The sequence below is a fragment of the Mirounga leonina genome, unplaced genomic scaffold (assembly GCF_011800145.1).
Source record: "Mirounga leonina isolate KUSES-001 unplaced genomic scaffold, KU_Mleo_1.0 Mir_126, whole genome shotgun sequence".
Lineage (NCBI taxonomy): Eukaryota > Metazoa > Chordata > Mammalia > Carnivora > Phocidae > Mirounga > Mirounga leonina.
Genome location: NW_023270314.1, coordinates 13,001,340 through 13,019,176, shown reverse-complemented (window position 1 = coordinate 13,019,176; position 17,837 = coordinate 13,001,340). Strand labels below are relative to the sequence as shown.

Genomic DNA, 17,837 nt, shown 5'->3' with positions numbered 1-17,837 from the left:
TGCGCTGGAGGGAGAAAGGAGGGGTGCTGCAGGGGCCGGAGGCCGGGGAGGGGAAAAGGTCGTTAGTAGGGGAGCCGAGGGGAGCGGTGCAGATGGCCGGAGGGGGAGGCGGAGGCCGAGCGGAGACTGCCGACTTTTCCGGGGAGTGGAGGGGTGGCTATGCAGATGACTGGGTGGGGTAGGGACTCCGGAGGGTGGCCGGGGTGGGGGTGGGGTGTACGCGAGCGCGTGTGGCTAGGCTGGGGGGTGGGGGTTGGGGAGTCCGAGGGCGGGGCCTGCACCCGCGGCGGAGGGGAGCGGGGGCGGAGCTGCCTTCCCGGGCCGCGCCGCGCGCGGGCGCCAGTGCGAGTGTGCGCGGGGGCGCGCACGCGCGAGCCCGGGAGGAGGCTCCCGAGCGAGTCGGTCCTGGCGGCGCAGCCCGCTCCCCCGCGCCCTATGTGAGGGACTCGGGGAGGCCAGCGGCGCGCAGGGGAGGGCGAGGCATGTGCACGGGCCGGGGGGTGCTGCAGCCGCCCGAGGAAGAGGAGGACGGCGGCGGCGGCGGCGAGGAGGAGAGCGGGGGACTCGCGGCGGCGGGCCCGGGCCGCGGGGATGCAGCGGACTGTGTGTGTCTGGCTGTAGCTGACGCGAGGCGGCGAGGAGGCGCCGGAGACCCGCGAGAGGGGCGACCGGGAGGCGGCGGCGGTCGGGAGAAGTAGCAGCAGGACGGGCGGGGGCGGCGGCGGCGGAGACAGCAGCCCTGAAATGCATTTTCTTCTCCAGCGGCCATGTTAACCAGGAAACCTTCGGCCGCCGCTCCCGCCGCCTACCCGACCGGTAAGGAGGGCCGGGCCGCCGCGCCGCCCCGGGCGCCCGCCCCCGCCGGCCCCCGCGCCGCCCGGGTCCAGCCCTCGTGGCGCGGGCGCCCGCTGCCTGCGGGACCTCGAACAAAGTCTGCGCCGCGGCTGGGGCCCCCGAGCGGACGGCGCGCCCTCGCCTCGGCTCCGCTCATTGTTGCACGCCGGCCCCCGGGCTCCGCCGAGCGGAGCCCTCCGGCCCGGCCGGCGGGGGCCGTCCCGGGCCTCTTCCCCACCCCCCACCCCCGCCCGGGTTTGGCGAGGCCATCGCGCCCTTGTCGGCAGTCCAATCCTCTTCTCGGCCTGTGGCCGCTTGCGACGTGGGCCGCCCAGCCCGGCTCAGCCGCGGGGTCGCGAACTCGCGCGCCGGCGCCGGACTTAACTTTGCAGCTGCCGGAGCCCCGCCCGGGGCTGCGCGCCTGGGATCCGGGGTCCGGGCGCCCTTTTACTCCCCCGGACGCCTGTTTTTACCGTCCGGCCTCTCTCCCGGGGAGAGCGGGGTTCGCTACCCAGAGGGGTGGGGCGGGGCGACGGGGTCTGGGTGACTTTCTCTCCCCTGACCCTCTTTTGTCTCCTCCCGCGCGTGGCTCCCAGGCCGAGGAGGGGACAGCGCCGTTCGTCAGCTTCAGGCTTCCCCGGGGCTCGGTGCGGGGGCTCCCCGGAGCGGAGTGGGGACCGGCCCGCCCTCCCCGATCGGCCTGCCGCCTCTCCGGGCCAGCAACGCTGCCGCCGCAGCCCACACGGTGAGACCCAGCCCCGCGGGAGGCCGGGGGGAAGGGGTGCGGGAGGGGCTCGGGGCATAAATAACCCGGACGGTGGGGTTCTGACGCCGGGAGCGGAGAGGTCGAAGTGCCAGTGTCTCCACGCCCCTGGCTAGTGGCCCCTCTTGGACGCCACCCTATGCAACTTGGGCGAGCCCAAAGCTGCAGCCACAAAGGAAGATTCGTGGCGTGGGCCCCTCACTTCCCCTCCGGAGCCCGCCCACCCCTGCGCTCCTCTTCCTCGGAACTTCCTCCTTGCTGCTTTCCTTCTTTTTTCCCTCTTTTTTTCCGTCCTTGCTTCCCAGAGCTCCTTTCCCTGACCGGATAAACATCCCTCAGCAAACCCCCCCCCCCCCCCCCCCAACCACCACCACCACGTTGGGTACTGGGTATTTATAGAACAGATATGTGTTAGGGGACAGTCAGGCCGTCCTGCCCGGAAAATCGATCCCCCAAAGAGCCTCTCAGGCCTGGCTCCAGCCAGCAGGGAGCACCGCCAATTGTCCCCCGCGTGTGGAAGCATGTTTTATGAGTGCTACAGGTTTGAGCACAGCAGAAATTGTAATTAACATTAACAAAAATAAGAGCCACAGCAGCAGTCAAAACAACAAGCCACCCCTATAGGATTCTGCATTTGCTTATTATTCAAAAGGAAAGAGGCGCCTTTGCTTTGGAAGTGAGAAGGGCAGGGCACCTGGCAGGTGCTGCTGTCCCTCAGTGGGTGGAGAGGGAGGGGAGAGCCCATCGTGGGACTGGTGGCTGCAGATTGGCAAGCTGGATTTGACTGCAGCATGTGCCTTTTCTCAGCTCCCAGAGATCGCCCTTGGAAGGTGACTGCTTAGAGGAGGTGTGCACTTTTGGAGGAGGTGGTGGTTTCCCAGGTCCTATTTCCAGTTGGATCCTCCAGAAGAACGGCCTAAGGTGGTTCTGCGTGAGGGATGCTTGCGAGGAGTATGGCTTCATTTGCCTAGTGAAAGTTGAATTCTTGTAGAAAAGGCCATTTCTGGTCTACAGAGAAGCAGCTCTGAGGGTCAGGTGTTGTGGGGAAATTCCTTTATTGGAGAATTTGTGAGAGGATAGCTGCAGTGGGGTATCCCCCCCTTGGACCTGGACGGATGTGCACAAGTTTACAGGAGAACCGTTTTGTTGTTAGGTAGTCATTCTCTCTCTCTCCCTCCCTTCTCTCTCTCTCTCTCTCCCCCCCCCCCCCCCCCCCCCACCCCCCCACATGTGACTAAGGGCTAGGAATTCACCACACAGAAGTTAACTGATCTCTGTTGCACTGTTGATGGTGGAAGAGAATCTGTTAGGCTGGTTGATTCTTTATATTATGGTTGAATGTTCCTGTCATAGCGACGTTTTAGTTGAGGAATTGCCGTTGGCTTTAGGGGTTTCGGTTTATTTGTTTGTTTGGTTTGGAATCCTCTGACAATTTGGAAAATAGCACATCGACTTTTTTCCACGTGTGGATGCAATCACATGACTTGGTGTGACCTGGGAAAGAAAGTACTTGGTTTGCATCTGGATTCCCAAGACTGGGCCTTACTAGATCAGAGCCTTTTTCCAATAGACGTACCTAACGAGATTAGAAAAAACCGAAGGTGCCCACTGGAGGAACAGCCTGCAGTGGACCAGAAATGAAAAGATGTGAGGGTCCTTCTCAGGACCCCCAGGAATGGATGCTTGTATTTTGTTGTGGTATATTATAGTTAAAATTCCAGTATGCTATTTGGTCATTAGAGACTTGGTTTGGGAAGTGTGAAGTTAGGTTTTGATTGTGGTTTAGTTTTGGTTTTATTTGTACAACATTGCAGATTTCCTAGAACAAGAGAGTTTGAAAAGACCACAGCATTTGTCTGGTTCTACTCTTTCATTTTACAGATGAGGAAATAGTCAGACGGGTTGACTGGTTTGGTTAAGATTCCCCAGCCAATTCATATCAAGGCTGGAGCTAAAAGCCCAGGCCCTCCTGAGCTAGCTTCAACATCTAGTTTGACACTGCTAATCCTAGGAAGTTTGTTCATTTCGTAATAAATGCAGGAACCTTTGCAGATCCATACTCTCATATGTCTTTCAGGTGTTTATAAGGTTTTTGTGTTTTTTTTTTTTTAATTCCACAGCACTTATATTTAAGAAGAGCTGTTTTAGAATAAGGGGGGGGGCTATTGAGGAGAGGAAAATGATCTTGTCACAGGAGCTTGCCCATATTTTCCCTTGTAAATGAAATAGTAGATGAGTAAATATGTGATTATAAAGATTATGAACTTTGGAATTTATTTAGTCCATTGCCCTTTTGTTCCCTATCTCCATGGATATATTATTGTATACTTAGTCATTTTGTTTTTTTCTGTTTGTCCTAAAAGTGTACCCAGTAACTGTCTCGATTCCTGGTTTTTTTTCTTTTGATGTTGTATGGGAGATAATAATATACTTATTTTTTTAATTCCCAAATATTAGTATTATATCACTGCTATAACTGTTCTGATGTTTAAAGCAGTCTCCAGTTACCATTTTACCTTTATAAAATAATTGGGATTAAAGAAGAATGAGTATTCTCCTTTTAAAAATAGAAATATTTTGAAGAAGAAAAAGTAGATAATTCCACTTAGGGCCATACAGGCTGTCTGTGTTTGAGGAGCAGCTAAAATCCAAACTTTTTGCACTCAGTTCTGTTCCCATAACACTATACAGCATTGCTAAGATGACTTCAGGGAAGTTTCAAAATGCTCAAAAATGTTAGCACAGTGAAATATCTGCTATTTTCCACTTTATTATTGGAAGAGATTAAAGTTACCAAACTGGTTATAGACTATTGTTCTTACATAATTTTTCATACTAAACTATTTCATGGGCAGAGAAGGCTTTTGTAGGTCTTTCTGTTTGAACCCATACATTGTACATACCTAACAACTACATTCATTCTGTGTATATTTTTAAATGTGACAGCCATGCTAGGTAGGCTGTGGCAAATAGGAATAAGCCACGTTCTGAGACTTCAAGAGGCTGAGTGAGAGGTTTTTAATATCCTTACCGTTATGTAGGCCTGGCATATGTGTTCTGGAAAAAGTGTGACTCTTCTAGAGCTCCCTCCACCCCCTTTTTTTATAATCAGTTAATTGTGCTTCTGAATTTTGTCGTGATTACAGAGTCCTGCAGTGTTTGAGATCAAAGGCCTTCCGTACTACAGCCTTGCAACTGAATGCCCATAACATCTGGAGAGTTTTTAAGATGCCACCCACGGCTTTTAGGTGTCTAGTTGATGCATCTACTCTGGGTCCTTTTTAACCAGCTGTCATTTGCCTTAAGTCTCTGCTGATGCACTGCACGCCTAACATCTTGTGACTTGGATCCCCAGGGACGATTCCCAATTCCCTGGACATTAACTTCATGTTTTCTTATGAAGGTACAAAGGTAGTTCCCAAATAGAACTCGGAGAGGTATCAGTTAGCAAGGGTTTATTAACATGTGTTCTTCCGTTCAATAGATACTACCTGAGTGCTTACTGTATGTTTGGGTTTATGTTAATAGGGACTTAACAAAGATAAGAGGTGACCCCGCCCTTGAATTGCTCACAGCCAGGTGGGTACATCAGGTGTCAGAAACACTTCAGTAAGATGAAATAGGCCTTAACAGTCTGTCGGGTCTAACCATGGGCTAAAGGCACAGGGAAGGAAAGGGGATGTTTCACAGAAGAGGTGAGAGTTGAACTGGACATTGGAGGCTGGGGGGTTAGGAAGGAGATTCCAAGCAGCTTTTGGAAAGGATGATGATAATAGCTCTTCTTTACGAAGCACTTTATACATTTTACCTAATTTAATCCTAATAGCCCTAATGAAAAGCCCTGTTGCCTTCTTTTTACAGCCAAGCATACTGAGGTTCAGAGAGATTAAGTAAATCGCCCAAGGTCACACATTTAGTAAGTGATAGAGCTGGGATTCATTTCCTGTGTGTCTAACTGAAAATGCCACGACTCGTAACCACTATGAAACATGACTTCACCGAAAAGCAGAGGAGCTTGAAAGAGCATGGTGTCTCCACAGGTCTTGGGGAACTCAGCTTTGTTACTCTCAGAACTGTAACAGTGCTAGATGACATTGGAAGGAAGGACTGAGGTCATTTATGTGCTACATTTTAGAACTTGGTGTCCTTGCCTATCAGTTCTTGTGTTATCTGTGGAAATGGAGTACAGTTGTAGGCCCTTGAGCAAAAGTGAGGTTAATGTCAGATTGACCGTTTTCAGTGACAACTCTAGAAGTACTTTGGAGAGAAGAGATTTGAGGAATTCTCGACCGAGAAGCCAGGGAGCATGTTAGGAGTGGACAGTGAGGCCCAGTCAATGGAGAGGGAGTAGGATGGAGAGAGACGACCAGGCTTAATGGGGACTCGGAAGGTGAGGGAGATGCTGAGAAGGATTTCCAGATGTAAAGCTTGAGTGACTGTGGAGGTGAAGCCTTTTTATTTATTGGAAATTGAGGGTGTGGGAGGAGGAAATGGTTTGGGTAGGAAAATCGTGAGTTCAGTTTGAATTGCTTGTGGGAAAGGCCATGGGTCTGTAGTTGGACACAAGGGCCAGGGCTCAGGAGAGTATATTGGGCAGGCCCCAGCTAGAGGTGGCAGACGTCAGCCCTTGGGTGTTGCTGGAGCCCTGGCTGTGGTCAGGATCAACCGGGGAGAATTATGGGAGTTGAGAAGCCAGGAGAGTTGAGGCTTGAACCCTGGAGGACCCCCAAACCCACCCAAGAGTAGGTGAACAAATAGTTGAGGCAGCTGAGAAGACCCAGAGAAGGAGTTTGGAGGGATAGGAGGTGAACCAGTTAATTGTCAAGCTCTCTCTGGTGCTAGCCACTAAACTTGTGGGTTATATTTTTAATTGTACCCAACATGAAATGGCTGTTGCAAAAACTGAAGTGAATTTCTGATGCTCAGAAAGTTTTGCTTTGCTATCTTTTTAGGAGTTGCTGAAGCCCCAAGGTTAATTTTGTCCCTAGTGAAGCCTCAGGCTTTTTGTGGCACGTGCACTGGTAATGTAGGTTTTTCTTCTGAATCCCTCCTTCCCGCCCTGAAGAGAATGGTTCTCTAGAAGAGCTAGCTTTTGAATTTCAGGTCCTTTTATTTCCTGGCGCTTGAAAGACCACAGTGGGGATGGAGGGGTGCAGAGTGTGGGCCTGGGAACAAAAGCAGTTGGACAAGCCAGTACTACTTTTATATATACTCATGGACTTCCTGATTCATTTTTATGGACCGTTCTGCTTTTGGCATCGAATGGGGATAAAATAACCTGTCCAGCTACCCTGACAAAAGTTCACCTAGCATGAGCTATCATCTATGACTTTAATAAAAGGGTTTGACTAGAAGTCTTCACAGAATTGGTCTGAGAAGTAAAATCCCTCAGTCAATGAAATCACACTTTGGACAGGCCCAGGGACTGTACCATATTCTACTTTGTTTTAGAAGCAAGCAGGGAGAAAACTCACTCCTCACATAATCGCTGTGCAGGTGACATGTCAGTTAAAGAAAATATGAAGGTCTTGGTCTGCCACTAAGAAGGACTTGAAATTTCATTTTGGTATCCAGGTGGTTCCAACCACTTCCTAACTTGCCATGTGACATATACAGACTGCTTCTACTCTTTGGGTAGTATATAAAGCCGGAAAGGTAGGATTCAGAAAGATCTCACAGAAAAACTACAGCAGAGCGTTGCACTAATTGGTTGTAATAAGCTCCTGCAGGGCAGAGAACTTAGCCCATCGTACTGGTTGAGTGAATGAGCTGGGTTGTGAATGAGGAACTGATGGTTAAGATTTTATATAGAAATCACCAAGCAGGATGCATTAAGACTTGTGGGTGGTTGCCTGAGGCCGGCGAGAACTCCTAACTGAGAGGAGATCCTAGCTGCTAGTGCTCTGCCCTCCCTCACGTCTTTGCAATAATAATACTTGAAAGAAATCCCAAGCAGTTTCTCAGTAGAAGGCTGGGGGCCCCTTGGCTTGCACGGTCAGCTTTGTTTAGACGGCAGTGTTCAGGGATGGCCTGTGTGCCTGAAATAGAAGTCGCTACTCTGTAGTCCTTGTTGGAAAGCTGAGTATCCCAGCAGCCCACGGAAATACACTGTGAAGAGAGCTGAGCCATTGACCAAAGGAAGGCCCCAGACTGTGTGGTGGTTGGTTTGTTGCGCTAAATGGCCTTAAATGGTCATCAGAGTCAATGAAGCCCAGACGTTTTTAAAAATAGATTAGGGGTTTACAGGATGCTACAGTGCATATCTACATGGGAATCTCTCAAGCCTAAAAGTGCACATTTTTTATTTGCCAGTGGTTCATACGTTTTCCTAGGTGTAGTCAGTTTTCCAAGTGGTAGAGAAGACTGAGAATGAAGATGCTAGTGTTTTTGCAACAGAGCTAGCTAAACTTTGAGAGAGTAGTGGACAGGACAGACGTGGTCCCTGCCCTCCTGGTAACGAGGAAGCTACTCAGTGAAGTGTGAAAGGGGTTATGATCTGGAGGGGGTAGAGCCAGCGCAGAGACTCCATGCTCGCGCTTTCTCTGTGTCCTGTTTCGTTTTATATTAGGTTTGGGCTGAGGGGAACGCCTGGGGGGTGCCAGACCCTGTGCTGAATGTTAGGGAGAGGCCAGTGAACAAAACAGACGCTCTCGGCCTCCACAGGGAACCTGCTCCCAAGAGCCTGGATATGTGCAGCAAGCTGCTGGTCTGTCAGGTGTAGCACTCCTGGGGTCCTTGTTTTTCAGGATCCCAAGTTTCGTAGCCTTGCCAAGTCCGCTTGTCTTTTCCCTTTGTTTTCTCAAAGGCTGTCAGCAGCCTATCCACTCTCCCCGTCTGGGTTCTCATGAGGCCCCTCCCGGGCGTACAGCTCTTTCCATGTAGTGCAACTGACTGCCGGTACATTCAGACAGATCGGATTTTGTAAAGGTGGGCTGGGGGCTGACTTGGAAAATACCCCGTGTGAACAGACTGACCTCTTGCATCCTACTCACGGTTGCTTTCTGCCTTCCAGATTGGCGGCAGTAAGCACACAATGAATGATCACTTACACGTCGGCAGCCACGGCCACGGACAGATCCAGGTTCAGCAGCTGTTCGAGGATAACAGTAACAAGCGGACAGTGCTTACGACACAACCCAATGGGCTCACCACGGTGGGGAAGGCGGGCTTGCCGGTGGTGCCCGAGCGGCAGCTGGAGAGCATCCACAGACGGCAGGGCAGCTCCACGTCTCTGAAATCTATGGAAGGCCTGGGGAAGGCGAAAGCCACCCCCCTGACCCCTGAACAAGCAATGAAGCAATACGTGCAAAAACTAACCACCTTCGAGCACCATGAGATTTTCAGCTACCCCGAAATCTATTTCTTGGGTCCAAATGCAAAGAAGCGCCAGGGCATGACGGGCGGGCCCAACAATGGGGGCTATGACGACGACCAGGGATCCTACGTGCAGGTGCCCCACGATCACGTGGCTTACAGGTACGAGGTCCTCAAGGTCATCGGGAAGGGAAGCTTTGGGCAGGTGGTCAAGGCCTACGACCACAAAGTCCACCAGCACGTGGCCCTGAAGATGGTGCGGAATGAGAAGCGGTTCCACCGGCAGGCGGCGGAGGAGATCCGAATCCTGGAGCACCTGCGGAAGCAGGACAAGGACAACACCATGAACGTCATCCACATGCTGGAGAACTTCACCTTTCGGAATCACATCTGCATGACGTTCGAGCTGCTGAGCATGAACCTGTACGAGCTCATCAAGAAGAATAAGTTCCAGGGCTTCAGCCTGCCTTTGGTTCGCAAGTTTGCCCACTCGATTCTGCAGTGCTTGGATGCTTTGCACAAGAACAGAATCATTCACTGTGACCTTAAGCCCGAGAACATTCTATTAAAGCAGCAGGGTAGAAGCGGTATTAAAGTGATCGATTTCGGCTCCAGTTGTTACGAGCATCAGCGTGTCTACACATACATTCAGTCCCGTTTTTACCGGGCTCCGGAAGTGATCCTTGGCGCCAGATACGGCATGCCCATCGACATGTGGAGCCTGGGCTGCATTTTAGCAGAGCTCCTGACTGGTTACCCCCTCTTGCCTGGGGAAGATGAAGGGGACCAGCTGGCTTGTATGATTGAACTCTTGGGCATGCCCTCCCAGAAACTGCTGGATGCATCCAAACGAGCCAAAAATTTTGTGAGCTCCAAGGGTTATCCCCGTTACTGCACGGTCACGACTCTGTCAGACGGCTCTGTGGTTCTCAACGGAGGCCGTTCCCGGCGGGGGAAACTGAGGGGCCCACCCGAGAGCAGGGAGTGGGGGAACGCACTGAAGGGGTGTGACGATCCCCTTTTCCTGGACTTCTTAAAACAGTGTTTAGAATGGGATCCTGCGGTTCGCATGACCCCTGGCCAGGCCTTACGGCATCCCTGGCTGAGGAGGCGGCTGCCGAAGCCTCCAACGGGGGAGAAGACGTCCGCGAAGAGGATAACCGAGAGCGCTGGTGCTATCACATCCATCTCCAAGTTACCTCCACCTTCCAGCTCAGCTTCCAAACTGAGGACCAATTTGGCACAGATGACGGATGCCAATGGGAATATTCAGCAGAGGACAGTGTTGCCAAAACTCGTTAGCTGAGCCGAGTCCCCTGATGCTGGGAATCTGAAAGATACGACACTGCTGAGCCTTACCGCGTTGAAAAGGAGTCGCTCAGACCTGTTTTTATTTGCTCAATAACTCAACTCATTTGTATCTTTGCAGCACTTATTTTAATGTAAGAAAGTTGTTCATTTTGTTTTTATAAAATACATGGGGACAACGCTTTAAGTTTTTATACTTCCTGAAACTGTCTTTGTGTTCTAAAAGTATGATGAGCCTTACTGTTATCTAGTGTGGCAGAGTAATAAACATCAGTGGCAGGCCATTGATTACTTCGTGACTGCTGCGCATTTACAGATTGGTGTCAAAGACATTCACTGTTTCTGTGGTTCATAGTATATTCTCCCCGAGGTGACTGCCCCCGCAGGGCCCCCTCCTCCCTCCATGCTCCAGGTTTCACGCACAGGTGTAGCAGGTCCCGCCTCCATTTCCCATAAGTCACGTGGGTGGTAGTGAGGGTGGGAGAAGGGTCAGGACGACAATGATACTCTAAGAAGAACTGCACCTTAAGAGATTTTTTTTCCCCTAAACCAGTGGTCAAACAGACACGACCTTCCCAAGGTTTTAAATGCCCGCTTGGCATTCTGACTTTCTAAAAGCTGCCCAAGCACACCTGGGTGGATAAATGGAAACGTGTGTGTTCCTTCAAATTCTCTAATATGATCAGCAAGCTGTTTTGTAAAGAAGCCTCAGATCATGGACTTGGTTTTGCACCTAAATATAGAAATGTATTCCATGAACTGTTCCTCCTCTTTGCTTTCCTCCTCTCTGTTCCTCTTTTACCACACATCTGTTGCTTGCATTCAGGGTTTTTTTTTTTCCCTTCCTTCAAATATATATCCCAGACTGTTAATACAGAAGAGAGACATTTCAGCTGTGATTATGACCATTGTTTCATACCCCAGTTTAAAAAAAGAACAGCAGCCTAGCTACTTAAGGTGGGGATTTCCATAGTTCTCTCCAGAGAAGGTTTAGCAAATTAGAGTGAGTTCACACTTTTCAGGTGCCACTGTAAGGTTCTCTTAGCCTGGGAAAGCATCAACTCTTTCTTTAAAAAGAAAGAAGGTTGAAAATCCTCTTGCTGAACAGAAGGCATTGTGACTGTTCAATGAGTCCAATTTTAACAACAAATTTAAAGGAGGAGAAGCTCAATCTCCAGTTAAATGGTTTGACTTATTTGCATCATTAGAAAAATCACAAATTGCATTCCTCTGTCTTCCTTTTGGATTGCACTGATTGTTTTTGTGGGAATGACACTTTACCTGGGAAAGTAACTGAGAGTTAGGTAAAAGAATATTTTCGTCTCCGAATAATAATTATTTTCAAAGTGAAAAATTCAGTATTTTATCACTAATGTATGAGCAGTGGTATTTATCAATTTCAAGGCACGTGGAAGAAATTTTTTAGTATGTGCAATTTAATATAGAAAGATTTTTGCCTGTTTGGGTAATAGGTTTTGGGTAGTATAAATTAGGATAAATACTCTTTTATATGCACAGATATTATTGTATTGCCTGTAAATTGATTTACAAGTACTTAAAGCATGGTCCCCGGCGAGGCCAAGAAAGTTTCCGGTTAAGTTCTTTAAATATTAGTCCTACAGTTTCTCTTACTTAGAAAGGAAAAAAAAGAAAAAAATTAGTTTTTGGAACAAAACACTTAACTTGAGGCTTTGTCAGTTGTTGATGGAGAAAAACGCTCAGGAAATATTACAGATATTTGCCAAAAAACGCAGTAATACGTTTAGCTTATTAATAAGATAGTGATGTTGTTATTTGCTTTACTGTTTAAGGGTGTCATTGATAATTTAATTTGTACTTCTGTATTTAGAAATGAGAGCTTCTTTCCCCTAGTCAAATTCTTTAGCATATCGTATACATTTCTGTGTCATCTGTGGAAGTGCAATAATATGGTCGTAAGTTGCTTTTTAAAGGATGCTCATATGTGACAATACCCCCAATCAGTGGCTTATAGAATTTAAAGATTGTGTATTTATTATTGAAATTCTGGCTTAAAGGCATAACAAGTGTAAGACTTGGTATGGTGGGCTTTGTAAAACCATAAGCCTCTGAATGATGGTTCGCTTCCTGAGGTCAGTAAAATAAAAACATAAAGGCTGTTTTTCCCTTGCAAGACTCCTCTTCCATACCCATCCTCATCTTCACATTTAGGTTTACATGAACCTGAGCCTGCCATTAATAGAAGAAACATCCCTTTAAAGTACATGTGAAAATTTGTAGATGGACTAATACTGCTTGTCTTTACCCCACCACATAAAACTGGTTCTGAAGATGCCAATAGTGCATTTGTGACTATATTCACAAATGTAACCGGAAACTTTTAAGCCAAACTATAAGTGCAGCACTATGCACCCCCACACCCCAAATACAGTGAAATTTACTTCATTCACAAGAGCCACCATGTTCAGTGTTTAGTGACAGGGCTGCTTTGAAAAAAATTCTAGCTTAATTACGATGTCCAAAAAAGAAAAAAAAAAAATGTTGCGTCTCTGTGATCTTAAATGAAGGGCTCTAATAGGCTACTCGGAGTTGGCTTGGAAACAGTCCTTGGTCTCACAGGTTACCATTGTCTAGGGATGTCTGAGCTGTTTTCAGATTTCAGACTAGCACGGTGTCTTGTCTTTGGTTGCAGTCTCATCTCCGTTCCTCGTACCTCCACAGTGCGCATGACCACGTCAGGGCCTTGTACTACAGTGGAACAGCACGGTGATGCTGGACAGTGCAGATCAACCGTAGAGGAGAAGTTGTGCCCTTAGTGTTAACAATGTGCCTTTTGTTCCGAATGCCATGTTGTAGGGCATGCATTTTTTGGCCTCTTTAACTCTTGAATACCAGGTGGTGAGGATGGAACCCACCTCTGCAGAGATATATCTGTCTTAAATATCTAGTTACTTACAGGCCTTAATAGAAACCATAAGGCGTGACTCATCATCAGGCAGTGAGAAAGGTAACCACCGGTTAGTTACACGGGAAATGCCTATGTTTAAGGGGTTAAAGATGGTCTTTGTTGTATCTTTTAACATCAGACTGATTTTTTAAATGATATTTTTTTGTTATGCTAACACTAGACAAAAATCAACTGTATTTGTAAAAATTTACCTCAAACCATTTAATTTTATAGTGTGATTAATCCCAGGGCATTTGGTATGAACCAAAGTGCATTCCTTTTCTATGTGCCTGGCTCTAGTACGGATGGCCAGGGATTTTTACAATTTGGGTGCAAGGCACTTAAGCCACTTTTAAACTCAATGCGTGGTTGGGAGTCGTGTTCAAGGACTCCATCAGGAGGTTAGGCAACACTGCAGGCATCAGTAGCATTGGGCCATATTGGAATCTTAAAGGTGTGAATTATTTTAAAGAGAGCATTCATTTTTGTAATTTTTTTCATCAAGAATATTTCTGGTAAGCAGAAGACTTTAAAAAAAAAAAAAACTGATTTGGTTGGTAAAGGTTTTAATATCGCCCAACATAATGCTGTGGTAGCATTTAAAAAAAAAGTATTTGTCAACTCTATTTCTTAGGGGCTTGTACATCTCTCTGCTATGGACATATATAAAATTAATTGTAATTATACTCAGCTCAACTGCTACAGTTATGTCTAGGCAGTGGCTTGGGTTTTTATCGAGCAACAACTTAGACACGTGACTGTAATATGCTGCAACTGTGTGTACTGAAAATATGTGAAAATGGTTGAATGTGGACTGTGTATATATGTATGTAAACATTTCTGTGAGATGCTGCTGTCGCCACTTAACATGAAATATGTTCTGGTGGATTTTAATCCTAGTGGCCAGTTCTATGATACTGTATGTATTGTACAGCTGAAGACAGGAGTAAGACTGTTCAGTGAATATTTGTTACATTTTATTGTCGTGGCCAGAGATAATTTCAGAATAAAAATTTAATGTCCTACCTTAATTTTCTCCCCTTTTCTAACTATAATTTAACTCCTGATCTCCTTCTGGTGATATTCCTGGTCTGGTAGCCTGGAGAGAGTTTAGAAGGCAAACATTGTCAGCTACAATTTATTTATTTATTTTTATTAGCTCAGTATAAATGTGCAGGTTCCAAGTAAGAAAGACTAACGTTTTAGTAGGCACCTCCTGCTTTTCTCAGGATACCCTATTCCTTACCCTGTAATATTTCTGTTACTTGTCCTTTATACGGACTCTGCGGCCATGTTCTATATCCTGCTGGAATGTCAAATCTTTCTTTTTTTTAACCTTCAAGGTGAGAAGCTGTGGGAGCAGAGTCTAAATTATTCCCCACCAGTCTATTCTTTTCTGTGCCCAGGTTCTGGCAAATGATCCATATGTGCTCTCACCACCTCCCCCATATGCTTCTTAATGCTTATGCCTTTGCAGTTCTTGTACTTGGTGGTCTCTGTGGTTCATGTTTTTTGGGGTTTTCGTGTCTCTTTCTGCCATGGCTGGACCAGAAAATAGGGCCTGTAAACTGCACTTAGCTCATGATTTATCAAGTTCAGTTAATACCAAGTGAAGAGTTTGCTTACAGATGACAGCAAGCAGATGCTCTAGTAATTTGTCAGACATTGCAGGGAGGTTATGTAGACAAATATTTCCCTCTTGTGGAAAGAACTACCTCACATTTTTATTTACACCCCTCCTGCCACCAACAGCAGAAAAACTACTTAGTGTGGCTTCCTGCAGCAGAAGTGGGATTTGCTTAAAACAAGGGAATACTGTAGGTGTTCCCCAGCCCAGACTTGGTCTTACCATATCCTACGCCACAATCTCCCATGACTGCTTCTTTTGCTAATCAGAGTTCTTACCCAGTGAAAGAATACCAACTGACAAGCTAACCAAGAAACCAATATATTTAGAAAAAAAAAAAAATGTGAGAGACGTGTATCACGTATAAAATTGAAAGATACTACCGCAGCAAGTTAAATTTAAGATAGAATGTCCAGATCTGATGTACTCAGAGCAGATTGTAGCTTCCACTTGTTCTCTTTTATCAGAGCTCTTCAAAGCTCTTTCTTAAATTGATTAATACTATATTCTGTTTGAATTTCTGTAATCTTTTTGCTTTTGGAATCAACACCTATACAAATAACTATTTCTGGAACTTCAGAATTCCCTTCAAACTAGCACTCCAGAATGTTCTTAGCTGGCATTGTTGGAAAGGGAAAATAGTTAATTTTCTGTTTTGGAAAGAGCATGAAGACGGATTGGAAGAAAGGGTATTTGTGACTTTGTTTCACTGCTGTGTTTAAGCAGTTTGAATTACGCCGTGGTTTTTTGTTTTGTTTTGTTTTGTTTTTAGTCATTAGGCAAATAAACACTTGTCATTAGTGATGCTTACCACTGTCCAAAATGAAAAATGACTGCCAGTGTGTTGCACGTACATAAGAAAATTGCATCTTACTGCAAAGGCTTTGGTTTTATTTGGTTTGACTTTGACATACTGTTTTGCTGTGGTCACATCCTTACTATCTGTGCTACATTTCCTATATATTGGGGATGGCATAATTGCCATTCCTTTGCTTCTCAAGGAGCTTTAGTGAGCAAACTAATAAATTTATATTTACTTCTCCAAAGAAAGCTGACATTTTAGGAGTATTAACCAGTCATCTATAATAAGGAGCAGCAGGGTATAACTGATATGTTCCCAGAGCATTGCTCCTTCCGAAGAAGACTTCACAGGTCTCATGGGGTTGTATGAACATCAGTTCAGTCTTATACATTCCTGTAAGCTATAATTATCCTCACTTGATATTTGAGGAAACTGAAGTGACTTGTTTCAACGTGACTTTGCAAAAACTGTTTGGGCCTCAGGTTGCAATCTGATGAAGAATTTTGGTCTTGGACAGTAAAGGAAAATCCCCAGTTGTATATCACATACAAAAATTTAGAAAGGGGGGGATTTGAGCTAGCAGTGAGCATTTCTATTACTTGAATAAATTGTGTATCAGTTCCCAGGAATATTTTTTAAAAGAGGAGAAGCTACAAAAAACAGAGGATGAGAGCATCTTAGTCTCCGCAGGTGCACCTGATAACATGCATTGTGCACTCACCTCTCGGTTAATCTGTGAAAGAGGGAGTCCTAATACTGCCATAAATTTGGGGAGGTTGATAAATTATAGTGGCTTTCTTACTTTCTGTTCTTAAAATATGCTTTTTATTGAATGTATGAAAGTATTTTTGACTCTTTACTAATTCTCAGGGATTAAAAGTTAAATTTTACTGACTGTAGCAGCAGGTAAACCTCTTAAATTCAAACTTCCTCAGGTTTCCTATTCTTTGCCTCCATACTCAAGAAAACACAAAATGCCTGCCAGGCAAATACATAAGAATTTAAATTCCAAATACAATTTTAAAACACCAATTGTAAATAAACCAATTTTACAAACTAAAATATTGTGTCTTTCCTTGCTTTTTATCCCAAATTATCCCCCCCCCCCCCCCCGCAAGTTTCAGGAGTTTTAAATATCTAGACTATTTCTTCATTGGTAAAAATAAACTGTGTTACTCACAATACAAAACCCCATGAGCAGGCCTGGATCATTTAAGTAAGAGCTTATTGAATTGCTTTAGGTTGTTTGGGGGGAAATTTTGATTAGTGTACCAGCAATTTATGTATATTTACAGGAAATAAGGGTATGGGTAAGTTTGAGTTAATTTGTCATCCTTTTATCTGAAGAGGATTACCCAACCTCATTTCCCCTTTCCCTAGAATTCAAATCATTGGATTTTTGGCTTTGATAGGCAGAAAGAAAGAAAAAAAAAAAAAGGAAAGGAAAGAAAGGGGGGCGGAGAGAAAGGAAGGAAGGGAAAGAAAGAAAAAGAAGAAAGAGACAGCCATCTTATTAACATTTATTGCAGATGGCATTCATTTGTCAAATATTTATTAAATGCCTACTATATGACAGGTACTATTTAGATACTGAAGATATATAATAGTGAACAAAACATGTTCGTAGTTGGTGTCTTCACAGAGTTTTTAGACTGGTTGGGAACACAAGGTGTTGTACAAGTAATTATATGAACAAATACATAATTGCAAATGTAACAAGTGCTGTGAAGTAAAAGCATGTGGTGCTGAGCTTGTGTATATAATGGAAGGGGGCAGGTTGTGTTGTCTTATATGGATCAAGAATGGCTTCCTTAGGAAATAAACAGCTCGAGCTGAGGAAGGAGAGCATGGACAGAAATCCTGAAGCTGGAAGAAGCAACGTATGTGTGAGCCATTAAAGAAAGGTCCTTAGAGCTGGAGCCCACTAGAACCACAAGAATGAGAGAACCTGGTGTGAAATGGAGCTGGCAAAGTGGTTTGGCCCCCCGGCTATGCCAAGCCTTGTAGGTGCAGTTAAAGATTCTGGTCTTTATCCTATCTGCAAGGGCAGCAACCAAGGGATTTTAGGAAAATGCCATGAACAGACTGGCTCTCCCTGGCTGTCTTTAGTAGAATGTACTTCGAAGGGCAAGAGTGGATGAAGGAAGAAAAATTGGAAGTGTTTGCAAGAGATGGCAGATTAGAGCAGAGCAGAGAATAGGGATGGAGATTTAAAGAAGAGGATGGATTGGAAGACTCTTTAAGATGCAGAAATATTAAAGTA

At 46.1% G+C, this 17,837-nt stretch overlaps 1 protein-coding gene across 1 annotated transcript; it reads left to right on the top strand.

The window, feature by feature from the left end:
* The first annotated feature begins 365 nt into the window (after positions 1-365).
* Positions 366-14,176, top strand: DYRK2 (dual specificity tyrosine phosphorylation regulated kinase 2). Its single transcript, XM_035002196.1, has 3 exons — positions 366-816; positions 1,431-1,579; positions 8,610-14,176. The coding sequence occupies exons 1-3, from the start codon at positions 768-770 to the stop codon at positions 10,215-10,217; spliced, it is 1,806 nt and encodes a 601-aa protein (XP_034858087.1). The 5' UTR covers positions 366-767; the 3' UTR covers positions 10,218-14,176.
* Positions 14,177-17,837: the final 3,661 nt, after the last annotated feature.

Excerpts from the sequence above, each read along its gene's own strand:
- DYRK2 (XM_035002196.1), top strand. The coding sequence starts at position 768 with ATGTTAACCAGGAAACCTTCGGCCGCCGCTCCCGCCGCCTACCCGACC. Across the intron at positions 817-1,430 it reads TCCCGCCGCCTACCCGACCG|GCCGAGGAGGGGACAGCGCC; the intron begins GTAAGGAGGGCC and ends CGTGGCTCCCAG. Across the intron at positions 1,580-8,609 it reads CTGCCGCCGCAGCCCACACG|ATTGGCGGCAGTAAGCACAC; the intron begins GTGAGACCCAGC and ends TCTGCCTTCCAG.